General features: G+C 37.4%; 1 protein-coding gene across 1 annotated transcript in view; it reads right to left on the reverse strand.

Annotated features, from left to right (window-relative positions):
* The window catches only part of CPA6 (carboxypeptidase A6), a 264,184-nt gene that overhangs the window by 39,629 nt on the left and 208,980 nt on the right, over positions 1-15,575 (reverse strand). The window contains exons 7-8 of the mRNA XM_061171752.1: positions 2,846-2,956; positions 2,266-2,356 (exon numbers count right to left, since the gene is read on the reverse strand). Of these exons, the coding sequence (XP_061027735.1) occupies positions 2,266-2,356; positions 2,846-2,956 (202 nt within the window). The remainder of the gene's footprint in view (positions 1-2,265; positions 2,357-2,845; positions 2,957-15,575) is intronic.

Here is a 15,575-nt window from a genome sequence, read left to right on the forward strand (position 1 = left end):
CAGAACAATTCAAAAACAGGGAGAATCAAAGGAATTCCAGTTGGGACCGCAGTTGGGAACTAAGACATCAAAGAAGGTATATGTATGAAGGAAACAGGCTGGGGAAAGGAAGAAGAACAGAGGGAAGCAAGCCACTACTTTGTAACCGTATATAAACAAGAGTCTAGCTTTACACCGGCAGAGCTGGCTGGCCTGCTAGTGTGACTCAGCTCAGTTACCATTCCTGGTACTCAGGTGATTGTGGGCATCACGCCCATGACACACCTATGGATGTGGGTACCTGCCAGCTAGTGAAACAGGACACATAGTTATGAGCATGCAAAATGGCCCCATCTCAGAGATGGACAAAAGAGAATTTTTAAAAAATTAGTGGTATCAGGGAGTTAATTTGAACAAGTTTGCTGTCAGTCCAGGCTGAAGAAAAAAATTTCTCAATCTAAACAGGCATCAATAATACCACTTTATAGTATTGATGCAATGCTTTTCCTTCTCTCATAAGTGCAAACACTTTAAAGCTTACCTCATGGCTCATCATCACAACACTCTCCTTGAAGGAAAGAGGTAGTTTCACAGACAACTGACCTGAGGCTCAGAGGTGAATTGACTGTTCTGGAGGGTGGGGGAGAAGGGTTGGGTCACTGAGATGTAGACCCCTTTTTGGAGCTAGGACTGAATCAGTCATTAAACATATGTAAAGTCCTTTAATTTCCGTAAGAACCCTATGAGGTGGGTATTATTATTAATTTGGTAGATTGAAGAAAATCATCCAAATCATTGAGCTAATAATGGTAGAATGAAACCATGTACCTGTCATATTCTAGAACCATATTGTTTCTGCTCTACCATATTCTGATTTACCAATTCTAACTGATTAAAGAGGTTGCCTGGAGGGTTCTGTCAAAGAAGTCTCAGCCACACGCAGTTATTCCACCTGATGCTGGTGGGGATGGGAGGAGTGGCAACTAGTTACAGAACCAAAGCCTCATAGAAGGAGGGCTTTTGTCATGGGCTTCATTTCTAAGAGACTCACGGAAGACTTTCTATTACACAACGGTCTATACTTTGAGGGTGCTAAGAAGGACACTGAGAAAGGGCAGCTCCTTACAACTGCATGTGGGTAACACTTCTCCTTTCCCTCCCCGCTGTTGCCAAGTACGATAACTAGTGAAGGAAACCAGGATATGTCACCCCCAAATATGCCTCTTTGACATAAAAATTATTTCGAGCCCGAGGCAATTAAGCAGCAGGAAATGCAGGAAAAGCTCTCTCCACCCTCCCCTTTTCTGCCTAAAGACAGGACATAAATTCTCCTACTGGAGACAGACTCTTAACCCAGAGACAGGACCACAGGAATCAGCAAAAAAACCTTCCTGCATTAGTTACCTCTCGTATATTTACCTCCCCACAGTTGGCTGCCTTTGGAAGCCTAAAACTGTATTCCTTTGTACTATCGTTTCTCTACCAGTTTATTGCTCTTTGTTGAAGACACTATATAAGCTGGTGTTCTAAGCTGCCACTTTGAGTTACTTTTCATGAGGTTTCTTCCATGTGACATGTGCAGTGCACATTAATAAACCATTTTTCTCTTGTTAATCTGTCTTTCTGTTTAAGAGCCCCAGCCGAAAACCCAAGATGGGTTAGAGGTATACTACCCATCTTCTACGCTAGCTATGGCTAATTTTCTGTTTCTCTCTTTCTCTTTTGCTACTACCTGCTTTTTTATTTTGCCACAAGAGTTTCCTTCCTTAAAATGACATCCTCTCCTCACTTGAAAGGTAACTATTATGAAACATGGAATGTAGTGGAAATATATTCGCCATGTGAGTGGCCAATCAGTGTATGATTGGCAGGTTGGTAGATTCTAGACAAGGATTTGGCAGCTCTGATCATCGTAGACAGATGAAGGCAGGATCAGTGTTACCCTCAGTGAAAGGATGAATACATTTCACTGGATTTATACCACATACCACAGTTCCTGTTTTAGTTTCTGAATGACAAATATTCCTTAGTTTTCTGCTTTTACATCTGTGTTTAAATTTTCAATTTTCAGGATTGGGTTGACAGGTTTAAATCCTTGATTCTTTTGTATTTTTATAAAAATGCTTTCATTTTCTTTTGCAAATTATAGCTACAATGTACAACGTAGGAGGTTTTCACATACACAAAGACATCAGTCTTACATTGGAGTCCCAGTGGGCTCATCATTTTTGAGAGTGAAAGATATGGATACCTTTGGATCCGAATCCCTATTAATCCCCAACTTACCGCACCATTTCACCCTCCAGTTTCGATTGGCATCCACTCCACGGCAGCGAAACCTTGAGTTTCTTGACCTTGTTTTTCTCCAAAATCGATCCTAGATGTAATTAAAAAAAGAGGTGCAGAAAAAACACTTAAGAGGTTATTCCCATTCGTTTTAGTAGCTCAGTCAGTGAATGAATCACAGCATGGAGGGGGAGGGAGAGTTCCCTTGGGAATAAACAAGTCCAGGGAGTGGGAAGAGGACAGGATTAGCATCGGAGACTCAGGTTCATGCTCCAATTTCTGCCACAAACTTATCTCTTACCTTCTCTTGGCCTCATTTCTTCACAGGCAAAATTGAGTGAGCTGGACTGGACTAGTGATTTTTTCACAATTTATTTGGAAGGAGAAATCTTTATTTACATGAAATCTTAGGCAAAGCCAAACATATAAAGGAAATCAAAAGGTTGCTGCTATGCTGGGGAAGGGAGTGGAAGTCTCCTTTGTAGCTCTGGAAGCACTAGGCTAGCTGCCCACCAAGCTTCTTTCCTGTTTCAGGACTGTTTTCCATGATTTTTTCAGTTGGATAGGCAAAGTGACTTACATTGGTCCAGCTAAAATGGTATCCATCAACGTTAAACACAGGCATGATATAGAAATACAGATGATTCAACATTTTTCTCATGGTTGGGTCACTCCTATATGTTAGAAGAGCCTAAAAGACAAAGGTGACATTTTTCTTACAAATTGATCCCAAATACAAACTTGGAAAATAAATATGAGAAATCCTTTTTATCCATGTGAAATACCAAATATGTTGGGTTAAAAAGTAATAAGCTAATATGAACTATACTCTTTGACATCACATGTTCTTTCTTGAGAATTTTGTCTCAGACTACTTATTACTGATAACATCTTAGCAAAGGTGGCAAAACAGATTAATTGGGCAGCCTCTGGCAGTATTTCAGATCTCGCTAAACTTTAGGATGATTAAGAAAGCAACAATTTAGACATGCTTTTGTATAATTGGTCCTTTTTAAGATTCCATTCAATTGTGGACAGAACAATTACCTAAATATTTTGATATCCTTACATGATACATCATAACACAGGCTAGTTATTTATGTCACTTAATTGTTTCTGTCTAATTGGTAGCAGACTCAAGTCTTGGAACTTACTGCATGGACACTCTATTCTCTCCTGACTTTCCTATAAAAAGTTTAATGGACAATTATTTATTGTGTCACCTTTATCGTGGCTCTTTTGAAATCTCACTCTTGTGATTGGGTCTGACCCCAAGTCTGAAGATTCTGCACTATTTGGCCTCAAAAGAAGAGCATTGAATGTGCTAAGTCGAGTTAAGAATACAAACATTTTGAAATACCATTCCTATGGAATGGACTTTTAAAAAAGTTCTTTTTGATGCATGTTTGTCTATTTGTAAAGTACCTTAGAGAAACACATAGAATATTTGTAACAATGGCTGCCGTGGGGAGGGGGACTGGGGGACAATATATGGGAAAGAGTATTACCTTTCATTTTATACCCATTTGGATTGTTTGAATTTTAACCATATTAAAACACAATTAAAAGTAAAATAATTCTTAAATTATACATATATCTTGCTTTGGAAAATTCAGTACTTAAAATTTTAATTTTCTTTTACATCCAGTTAAGTAGAATTTCTGAACCCATCACAAGCAGCATTCTGTATTTACACAGTGAGAATTCTGTTCATAGTGAGCAATCCAATAATACAATTTATTATTAGAAACTGTCACTGTATTAGAAACAGTAATGAAAATATAGAGATATATTCAAGAACATAAGACATGAGTTAAATACAATTTTATTAAATATAATTTAAATACCTATGGTATTAACACAAGTTGATAAACATTAATACAATTCTTTTTTTTTTAACATCTTTATTGGAGTATAATTGCTTTACAATGTTGTGTTAGTTTCTGCTTTATAACAAAGTGAATCAGCTATACATATACATATATCCCCATATCTCCTCCCTCTTGCATCTCCCTCCCACCCTCCCTATCCCACTCCTCTAGGTGGTCACAAAGCACCGAGCTGATCTCCCTGTGCTATGCGGCTGCTTCCCACTAGCTATCTATTTTACATTTGGTAGTATATATAAGTCCATGTCACTCTCTCATTTCGCCCCAGCTTACCCTTCCCCTCCCCATGTCCTCAAGTCCATTCTCTATTAGGTCTGCGTCTTTATTCACGTCCTGCCCCTAGGTTCTTCATGACCACTTTTTTTTTTTTTAGATTCCATAATATATGTGTTAGCATACGGTATTTGTTTTTCTCTTTCTGACTTACCTCACTCAATACAATTCTCCTTTATTTAAGACTCAATAATTTGTTGGCCAAATAGCTTCAGTAGAACTTTCATACATGCTTGAATTTCTATTAACAGTCCAATGCCTCAAACTAGGGGAAAATTCTGGTATGTGATTGTATATACCCTGTAATTTTGTTTTCCTCTAATAAACAGAGGTCCTCCAAAGCTTGGAGGAAATCTCCTGGTGGGGATGGCAGAGACAAAGCAGTATGATTAGCTAATATTCCTCCCTTAAAGTTAGGGGGTTGTGGCTTTCCATGCCACTCTAGAGAAGAAGAAGAGATGCAAGGAAAGAGATTGGGAGCAACAAGGCAGGAACAAAGGGGAAGGAAAAAGTCATGGTAATTTCTCTCTCTCCTCTCCTAGCATTGGGATCCATGGTCTATTAGTCTCAGTCCAAACGGGGAAGCCTCACCTTTTCCAAGCACAGAAAGGGTGTTACATGTTAGCATGTAAGCGCCAGACTTGCTGGAGACTTGCATGGGGACTTTCTCATCTTATCCTGCCTTCTCTCCCTCCAGTGCAAATGACCTCCATACTTTTGTATTGGAGAGGATATTATGATCTTCCTTTGTAAAAATCACAGAATACTTTAAGCAAATAGAAAAAATACAGAGAAGAATATTTCATCCATGTGCCCACCAACTACACCTTGCCATATTTATCAAATCTTTTTAAAAGAAAATCAAGACATTATAGATAAAACTAAAGCTCCCTTTTTATCACTCTCAGATCCCATTTTCCTCCCCTCCACCAATCAGTATCCTAAATTTGACATTATCATTTCCGTGCATGATTTTCTGTTTTGCTACATACATATGGATTCATGAACAATATATAATATGTGTATGCTTTGAAATTTCATGCCAATGAGATCATGATGTGTCAATCTTCAGTTGGCTTTTCCCTCTAATATTATGTTTTTGACACTTATTAAGTTGATGATTTATTCATTTTAACTGTTATATGGCATTCCATTATAGGTAAATGCACGATATATCTACCTCTTATTTTGTTGATGGACAGTTAGGTTGCTTCTGATATTTCATTGTTACAAGATTGCAGTGAACATTCTTGCACATTTCTCCTAGACATGTGTGACAGTTTCTTTATGATATATATCTAGGAATAATTTGCTGGGTCATGGATTCACATACCTTCCACTTTACTAAATGTTGCCATTTTCTGTCTAAATCAGTAAAGATTTTCATTTGCAGTGAATGAGAGTCCCCATTGTTCTACAATTTACCAACCCTTGGTTTTGTTAAGATTTCAATTAAAAAAAATTAACAGGTATGAAATTATGTTCTGTTGTTTTACTTCATATTTCCCTGACTATAATTTATATTGAACAGCTTTAATATAATGACAGGCCATTGTATAAATTGCTCACTCATATTTTTGCCCTTTTTTTCTATTAAACTCTCATTCTTATATTCTGAATATTAATCCTTTTGTTATACGCATTATGAACATCTTCCTTTCTTGCAGCTTATTGCTTCCTATTTTCATCACGTCCTTGTTGTATTGATGTTTTTAATTTTATCACTATTAAATGTATAAGCTTATTTAAGAACCCATCTCTGCCTTAAGATCATAAATCTATTATCTTGTATTTTCTTCAAAAAGCCGTTTTAAAGTTTCATTTTAAATGTAGGCCTTAAACCTCCCAGAAATGTTTTTTTAAATGATGTTCAGTTGGGATTTTTTTGTTTTTATTTATTTATTTATTTTTTGGCTGCATTGGGTCTTCGTTGCTGTATGAGGGCTTTCTCTAGTTGCTGCGAGTGGGGACTACTCTTCGTTGTAGTGCGAGGGCTTCTCATTGCAGTGGCTTCTCTTGTTGCAGAGCACAGGCTCTAGGCGTGCAGGCTTCAGTAGTTGTGGCACATGGGCTTCAGTAGTTGTGGCTTGCGGGCTCTAAAGTGCAGGCTCAGTAGTTGTGGCGCATGGGCTTAGTTGCTCCGCGGCATGTGGGATCTTCCCGGACCAGGGCTCTAACTCGTGTCCCCTGCATTGGCAGGTGGATTCTTAACCACTGCACCACCAGGGAAGCCCCTCAGTTGGGATATATTAATTTATTTTTCCATTGTGGAAGCCCAGTTGCACTACTGTACTCATTTGGATGGGTCGTCTTTTCCCCAGTGAGGTAGTATACGACCTCTGTCAAGTATCAAGTTTTCTTTCAAGGGTGGAATTGCTCTAACACACTTTGGTTTATATCCATTCACCAACACCACACCATGGTTTACATAGAATCTGTTGAGTTTGGTAGGATGTCTCCCCATACTGTCCCACTTCAAAATTGTCTTGGCTATTTTTGACTCTTCTCCATTTACATTAATTTTGAAACCGAGGTTGAGTACATTACAGATGTTCTGTTCTATATTAGGTTGTTTATTTTTGTCACTAATGGATATTGAATTTTAGCAAATAATCTTTCTTCATGAATTAACATAATCATATAGTTGTTATGATCAATTTCAGTAAGTAATTTTCTATCATTAAATCATCCTTGTATTCCTGGGATAAGCCAATTTGGTTATGATATGTACTCTTATTATGTTGGCTGGATTAAGGTTGCTAATATTTACTTCTATATTTTTGAGTGAGATAGGCCTATAATTTCCTTTCTTATTTTGTCCTTGTCTTGCTTTGGTATCAGGGTTATATTACTCTATTATTATTTGGGGAGTAAACCATCTAGGCCTAGAGCAGAAATGAATTAAATATAAAACAAAGATATGGTAGGGAAGATGTATCTTGATTTCTGTTTCATTGCTTTCCGCTCTTTATTGTTTCTTTCTTTCATTGACTCTTTTTCTAATTTCTTGAGTTGAAAGCTTAGCTCATTAATTTGGACACATTATTTTCTAATATATTTATTTAAAACTATAAATTCCCCTTCAGTAGTACATTAGCTACATTTTATATGTTTTGACATATAATTTTACTTCCATTCAGTTGTAAATATCAAAAAATTTCTTTGATTTCTTTAAACCATGAGCTCTTCATAAATATTTTTATATTTTAAAACGTGAGTTTTCTTTGAGTCATATTTTTATAAATTGTTTTTAACAACTGCATTATAGCCAGAGCATATGGTCTATGTGATATAGGTTCTTTGGTATCCCTTGAACCTTGCTTTATGGCCTAGTATATCGTCAATTTTTGCAAAGGTTCCAGTTGTGCTTGAAAACAATATGCATCCTCTAATTATTGGGTATGGATTCTAGTATGTGTTTATTAGATTAAGCTTATTAATTACACTGTTTTTATCATCTATATTGTTTTTTAAAAAAATTTTTTAAAACAATGAATTAATTTGCCTGTGCCGGGTCTTAGTTGCTGTGTGTGGGATCTTCATTGCAGCATGGGGGGTTTTTTAGTTGTGGCATGTGGGCTCTTAGTTGTGGCATGCATGTGGGATCTAGTTCCCTGACCAGGGATCGAACCCGGGCCCCCTGCATTGGGATCATGGAGTCTTAACCACTGGACCACCAGGGAAGTCCTTATCATCTATAGTCTTACTAAAAATTTTTCCTGTCTGCTATCTTAATCACTGAGCTGTGTTTAAAAACTCAATTATTTTAGATTTATCACTTTTTCTTGTAACTGTCAAATGTTGTTTTATATATTTTTAGGCCATTAACATGGCTTCATTTTTTAAAAAAATTTAATTAATTAATTAATATTTGGCTGTGTTGCGTCTTCGTTGCTGCGCGCGGGTTGCGGTGAGCGGGGGCTACTCTTCATTGTGGTGTGCAGGCTTCTTACTGCGGTGGCCTCTCTTGTTGCAGAGCACAGGCTCCAGGCGTGTGGGCTCTGTAGTTGTGGCACACGGGCTTAGTTGCTCCGCGGCATGTGGGATCTTCCCAGACGAGGGCTCAAACCCGTGTCCCCTGCATTAGCAGGCAGATTCTCAACCACTGCGCCACCAGGGAAGCCCTCACATGGCTTCATTTTAAAGTTCATTTCCAAACACTACATTAACTAAGGAAGCTGTCCTCTAGTGTTCTATTCTGGAGTGGATCTAATTTCCGAGACTTGCAGAACATGTTCTTCGTCTGACAAATAAACAGGGTGTCATCGTATTGCATATGCTATATTTGTGATTTTTATAACTCTCTAAGAATCGCAGCCATTCTCCATCTGGTCAGACAAAATGAGAATGATCACAGTGTGATGACTGTCCAGTGCTGAAGAGGACGATTCAGAGACCTCCTTGCTTCAGTGCTTTAAGTAATAGGACATAGATGATTTCTCTTTTATGGTTTAGGTGATGTTTCTAGAAAAAAGATGATAATGTGACTTTCTATTTCCTATTACTCTAACATATGATAACCATGAAGAACATGTGGGGGTATGCTTTCCTTCTAATAGGTAGACTCTTTTTAGCAATCAATTCCTACCATCCATACACACGGAAAAGGAGATGCCTACTAATCAGGTTCCATCTGGGCTTTCCAAGTTCAATTTCTTGACTACTATTGTTGCTTACAAGGAAGATTTAAGTAGTTGTGATCTGAAAGCCAGTCACAAAACAATGCACCACACGCCTCAGTGTGGCAGTCTTTAGGTACTACACTCACCTTCATCAATCTATTTAAAAATACTTGGCTGAAATGGATTTTGATTTTAAGTTAAAAGATAAAGTTTTGAGTATAATCTTCTGCTAGGAAAACAGTATGTTTGGTATTAGATTATGGAATTTCTGAAGTTGATGAAGAAAGACAAAGCATGAATCTATTCAGTACTTACCACCTACCAAGACTACTTTGACTTCCCCATCAGTAGATATGTATAGTATACTAGAATCCACCAAATAAACTTTGGTTAAATTCGAAGAAAATTTTTGCAATTATGAAAGTCTTTGTGTGGTGTGACAAGGTTAGGCCCAAGGGTTTCCCTCCTTTTCATTGTTTGTGGATTTATTTGGTTGGGTGTTGTTTCTTAGAGCCCCATGGCAACCTGGAACGTGGCATTGTTTTTGAGGATCAGTGTTGCTGGCTTTTAAAAAGGTACCTTTTAAACTTTCCATTATTTTTCTTCTAGAATCACTACAGAAGACCTAAAAATAATAACCACACATTCAGTGAACTGCATACTGGGAGAACTAGTTGTTATAGCTGGGGCCAAAGGAACAGCACAGTCACCAGTCAAGCTGAAGAATGTTCTCACCTAGAGTGGAGTGGAGTAAAATTATTTAGGGTAGAAAAATTTGTAGCACCAAAGTGGGTGCATCTTGACACAAAGGAGGTATTTACAACTCACTATTAGGAGAATTAATTAGAGCAGGAGAGGTTTCCACGGAAATTTTTAAAAAAGGGAATGTAATCTATAAAGATATTTGATGTCACACTGTGAGAAGCTCATTAAATACAATATGGTAACCAAATAATAGTTTGGAAGCAGCATAAGCAAAAGGCTCTGTGAATGAAGGGTGGAGAACTGGAAAACCAAATGTGAATCTAGTTATTTTTTTTAAGTGACAAACTACTTTACTATATTTAGTAGTGAACTGTACTTATTTTTAGAATGCAGAACTCAAATTTCATATCCTAAAAAAAGTCCATCCCGAAGCTTTGTCTGGCATAAACAACTGGGAAAACATGTATTTGTATTAATGAAATAAATATTAATATAAAGAGATAATTCAGGAAAAACAGTTCACGAATCTAGTTATTTTTATACTTAGTTAATTTATACTTAGAACCTCCCAGAGGGCAGGTGACGATTGGAAAATGTTATCTATTAATCTCTATTTTCTATTAAGAGATATAGATAAATATTTGAAATGTTTTGTATCACCAGGAAGAATATGACATTAGCTGCATGTCCACGCTACTTTTTTCTTAAGTAAAACCACTTCAAGTTTCTAGAATTTTTATGAGATAGCTTAAAAACAATGGTTTGTTGTATTTTCTCAGGGCCAGCAGAGTAGAGGCCAGGACCAACTTTGTGGCATTATTAAAATCTACTACGTAAGAATCTTTTACCTACAAAAAGAAAATACAGGCGCCCTCACTTTGCATGGCTCTGATATACACGAATTTCAGTAACCATGGTTTAGTTAAATGATATCAGTCCTCCAAGTACAGCCCAAATTTGCTACTAGTGCTAGGTCTTAACTCTACAAATCACTATGCAAATTACAGCTGTGCATCAAGATCTGTGACAGATTGTGCCACTTCTTTTAAAGTCTGTAGGTGTGTGATTGGTCACTGTACATGTGTTACTCAGTTCACAGACAGACAGCAAAGTGTGTAGCTGTGTTGCTCCCTTGTCTTCTGGTGATAAACCCGTGTGGCATTTTACAGAAATGGATATAGTAAGAGAGAATAGGCCAACAAAGCTTAAAGTGCAGCAATAATGCAGATAACGCAGAGGGGAAATGTGAATCAAACGTAAATGGAGTTATAGAAGAAATAGCTGACCCCAGGGATGTGGACACAGCCACCATTCAACTCTAGCTATGCAGCCAGAGGAACTTAGTGAAAACAAACTTACTGACATAAATGAGGAAGACGGTCATACTGGAAAGGAGGAGGATGTTCCAGAAGAAATGAAGCTGTCAACATTTCACATTAAAGGAACTCTTGTAGGTATTTTTCGACATTGAAAGCACAAAGGAAAAAAAATACTGGAAGCTGATCCCAACTACGAAAGGAGTATGACAGTTTGCCAAGGCATAAAAAAGATGCCCACTTCATGTTGTAAGTTATATAATGAGAAGGTAAGCACTATCCAAACTTCCCGTGACAAAGCTTGTCACAAAGAAACAAGACATTTAATTATCAATATTTCTAATGTTTTAAATTATCGTGTAATAAATATTTCACTACATTTTGGCGATCCCTTACACATTTATAACAGAGAGAGTTTTTAATCTTTTGACAAAAATACGTAAAGGTCATGGAACAAACATAATTTTCCCCCATTGATTATCAAGATAGATTGTTATGGCTTCAGGTTGCATGGTCACTTTTATTGACACAGACCTGCATTTGTGTGCAGGAAAAGTGAAGACTGCCTGTATAAACAGTGCCTGTATAAACAATGCCCAGAACATTCTCAAATATTGAATAGTGGAGTGCAATGGATGCAATGGCTTTCAATGCAATTAAAGTGAACAAACATTAATATAGACCCTGCTATGTATAAGACATTATAAATTGAATAAAAAGGGAGAAAGAGCTCGGTTGGAGGGTACAGAGGATTAAAGAGAAGATTGGGGAGGGTGAGAAGGATGGGAGAATATAAGGAGTTAAAGGCACTAAAGGGCTGGCAGAAAACAAATCAAAATATTGCAATTACTGGGATGGTAGTGAACAAAGAATTTTAAAAAATGCAGATCGTTTTTATATGATGAACTATTTTTTTATTATGCCATTAAGAACAAAGACTTATTTGCTTACTCAGGTGAACTCATTAGATGTTTGATCTGGCCTTAATTACCCTCTCAATTATTTATTCCCTGGCTTTTGGCACATTTTATACATACAACTTAAGTTCTCTTCTTTAAAAAACTTATTTTTAGTAATACATTTCTTAACCAAAACTCTGAGTTTCACACCTGCATTTGAGGGTTTATATTATGTTTTTACCTTTAATTTTCAGCAAGACAATGCAACTGAAAAAGGTGATGATGTAAATGGAGTGGTTTTTGGGAAGCTCTTGGATTCTGGGAGAAAGAGCCTTCCCATTCTGGAAAGCTTTCCTAGTTGCAGGATGTCTCCCACAATCACTACTCCAAGTCTTCCTTAGAGCTCTGTCCTATACACACAGTCCCCCATAGTCCCCAAATATTACTGTTTACCCTGCTCAGAATCATCAGCTGTTTCTTAGAAAATAACTCCCTTTCCTGAAAGTCTCCTCTTCCTGTTTTTGGTTATTTGAACTATCTACATAGTACACCTGAATCACATGCCAGATTTTGGCACCAGGATTAGCCATCCTTAGTGCCGAGTGTAGATGCCTGGGAACATGTAAATGGAGGTGGTTTTCCAGTGTAATCAGGCCGGGCCTGGAAGGGTGAGGTTTCACATCACATAGCAGCAGAGGAATACCATGGTTCACCTGGGAATTAAGGAAGTTTTCCTTTGCTTTTTCTTCTTTCTTTCCTTTCTTTTTTTGTGCTGCTACCTTTCTGTAACAGGACCAAATTAGATCCACCTGTATATTATGCTTCTTCAAAGTCTGGAAGAACTTTCCATTTCAGAGCATTCTTGTCTCAGTTTTCCCATGGATCATCTTCTCACAAACCCTTGCTTTGTCTTTGGTCTGCCACTGAGTTAAATAGAATTCAACCATTGATTTTAAAATACCTGTAGGAATATATGACTCAAGCATAAATGAATTTAGTTTGAGAATGAAACTATTCAGTTTTGGCTGGGTTAAATTTATTTAAAACGTATCATTTTGGGTTCCTTTTAATATAGAAAATATGGAAAATTCAAAAAAACATAGAGAAGAAAATAAAAATCACCCATAATTCTTCTAGCATTTAGTATATTTCTCATGTATATGTATCTCAGATATAGATTTTACAACATGGAAATTATAATGTCCATGCTGGGTTCTATGTTTTTCTCAGGTTGTAATAAATTTAAAAAATTTTTATTTTTATGTATTAATTTTTATTGGAGTATAGTTTACGATGTTGTGTTTCTGCTGTACAGCAAGGTGAATCAGTTATACATATACATATATCCACTATTTTTTTAGATTCATTCCCATATAGGTCATTAACAGAGTATTGAGTAGAGTTCCCTGTGCTATACAGTAGGTTCTTATTAGTTATCTATTTTATACATAGTAGTGTATATATGTCAATCCCAATCTCCCAGTCCATCCCACCCCTGTGCCCCCTTTGTATCCATACATTTGTTCTCGACGTCTGTGTGTCTATTTCTGCTTTGCAAATAAGTTTATCTATACCATTTTTCTAGATTCCACATATATGCATTAATATACAATATTTGTTTTTCTCTTTCTGACTTACTTCACTCTGTATGACAGTCTCTAGGTCCATCCACATCTCTACAAATGATCCAATTCTGTTCCTTTATATGGCTGAGTAATAGTTCATTGTATGTATGTACCACATCTTCTTTATCCATTCCTCTGTTGATAGACATTTAGGTTGCTTCCATGTCCTGGCTATTGTAAATAGTGTTGCAGTGAACACTTGGGTACATGTATCTTTTTGAATTACGTTTTTTTCCAGGTATACGCCCAGGAGTGGGATTGCTGGATCATATGGTAGTTCTATTTTTAGTTTTTTAAGGAACCTCAATACTGTTCTCCATAGTGGCTTACCAATTTACTTTCCTACTAACTATGTAGGAGGATTCCCTTTTCTCCACACCCTCTCCAGCATTTATTGTTTGTAGATTTTTTGATGATGGCTTTTCTGACCGGTGTGAGGTGATACCTCATTGTAGTTTTGATTTGCATTTCTCTGTTAATTAGTGATGTTGAGCATCTTTTCATGTGCTTCTTTGCCATCTGTATGTCTTCTTTGGAGAAATGTCTATTTAGATCTTCCGCCCATTTTTTGATTGGGTTTTTTTTTTTTTGACATTGAGCTACATGAGCTATTTATATATTTTGGAGATTAAACCCTTGTTGGTCACTTCGTTTGCAAATATTTTCTCCCATTGTGTGGGTTGTCTTTTTTCATTTTGTTTATGGATTCCTTTGCTGTGTGTCCATGCTGTTTTTTTTAATTTTTACTTTATTGACATAGCAGCATGTCATAGGCAGTTTCCCATATCTTTAAATGCTCCTTTAATATATTTTATAAAGTCAGGGCTATCAATCATTTCTTCTATGCCTTCCTCCTTTCTTTGCTTTTATGCTTGGAAATGTCTTCCTCACTTGGAAATCAAATGAATATTTCCCAGAGTTACTTTCTAAATATTCTATGAATAAAGACTCTGGTCAAATTTGCCCCAGCAATGTAGAATTATTTGAGGCAAAAATTAAGTGCTATACATAACTCTGGGCCAGCTAGCACCAGCCATGGCTTGATATACTCAACCCTGGAGACTGACAATTTTAAACTCTCAAAAGTGAACAAAGCCCAAACTACCTCATTCAGTTGGTGATGATTCTGAGAAACAAAGCAAATGCCATTCCATCAGCATTGGCAACAAAGAATTAAGTGGCCTTTCCACAATTAAAAAAATAAAACAATGAAAAATAAAAAGCTGTTAAAAATGGGCTGCTGTTGAAAATTGCTTGCCTACCCCAACTATCAATATGACTCCCCCCCTGGACTTCCCTGGTGGCACAGTGGTTAAGAATCCGCCTGCCAATGCAGGGGACACGGGTTCGAGCCCTGGTCCAGGAAGATCCCACGTGCCGTGGAGCAACTAAGCCCGTGTGCCACAACTACTGAGCCTGTGCTCTAGAGCCCATGAGCCACAACTACTGAGCCCACGTGCCACAACTCCTGAAGCCTGCGCACCTAGAGCCCATGCTCTGCAACCAGAGTAGCCACTGCAATGAGAAGCCTGCGCACCGCAACGAAGAGTAGCCCCCGCTTGCCGCAACTAGAGAAAGTCCGTGCGTGGCAACAAAGACCCAACGCAGCTAAAAATAAATTAATTACTTTTTTAAAATTTCAAGCTTACAAGAAAAAAAAAATATGACCCCCCCCCCCGAACTTGTGCCAGAACTGCAGTGGTGAACTGTTGCAATCTTCTACCCCTTTCTTGTCTCTTATCGGATTAAGTAATACAGTCAAGAAAGTATTTGAAAACAGTTCTGTTATGGTTGGCAAAATCACTGGAATTTATTCTTGGATGTCTGTTGCCCAAATTAAGCCTGTGAATCAGGCATTCGGTCATTTGGCTGCTTACTGAGTCTCTTTAACCTCTCATCAGAGAGTATTTGATTCTCTTGGTCCTTGAGAATCAAGGTGCATGAGAGCAGTTTTTTTTGATGGTCCTGTGTCTCTCTCCGC

The sequence above is a fragment of the Eubalaena glacialis genome, chromosome 17 (assembly GCF_028564815.1).
Source record: "Eubalaena glacialis isolate mEubGla1 chromosome 17, mEubGla1.1.hap2.+ XY, whole genome shotgun sequence".
Lineage (NCBI taxonomy): Eukaryota > Metazoa > Chordata > Mammalia > Artiodactyla > Balaenidae > Eubalaena > Eubalaena glacialis.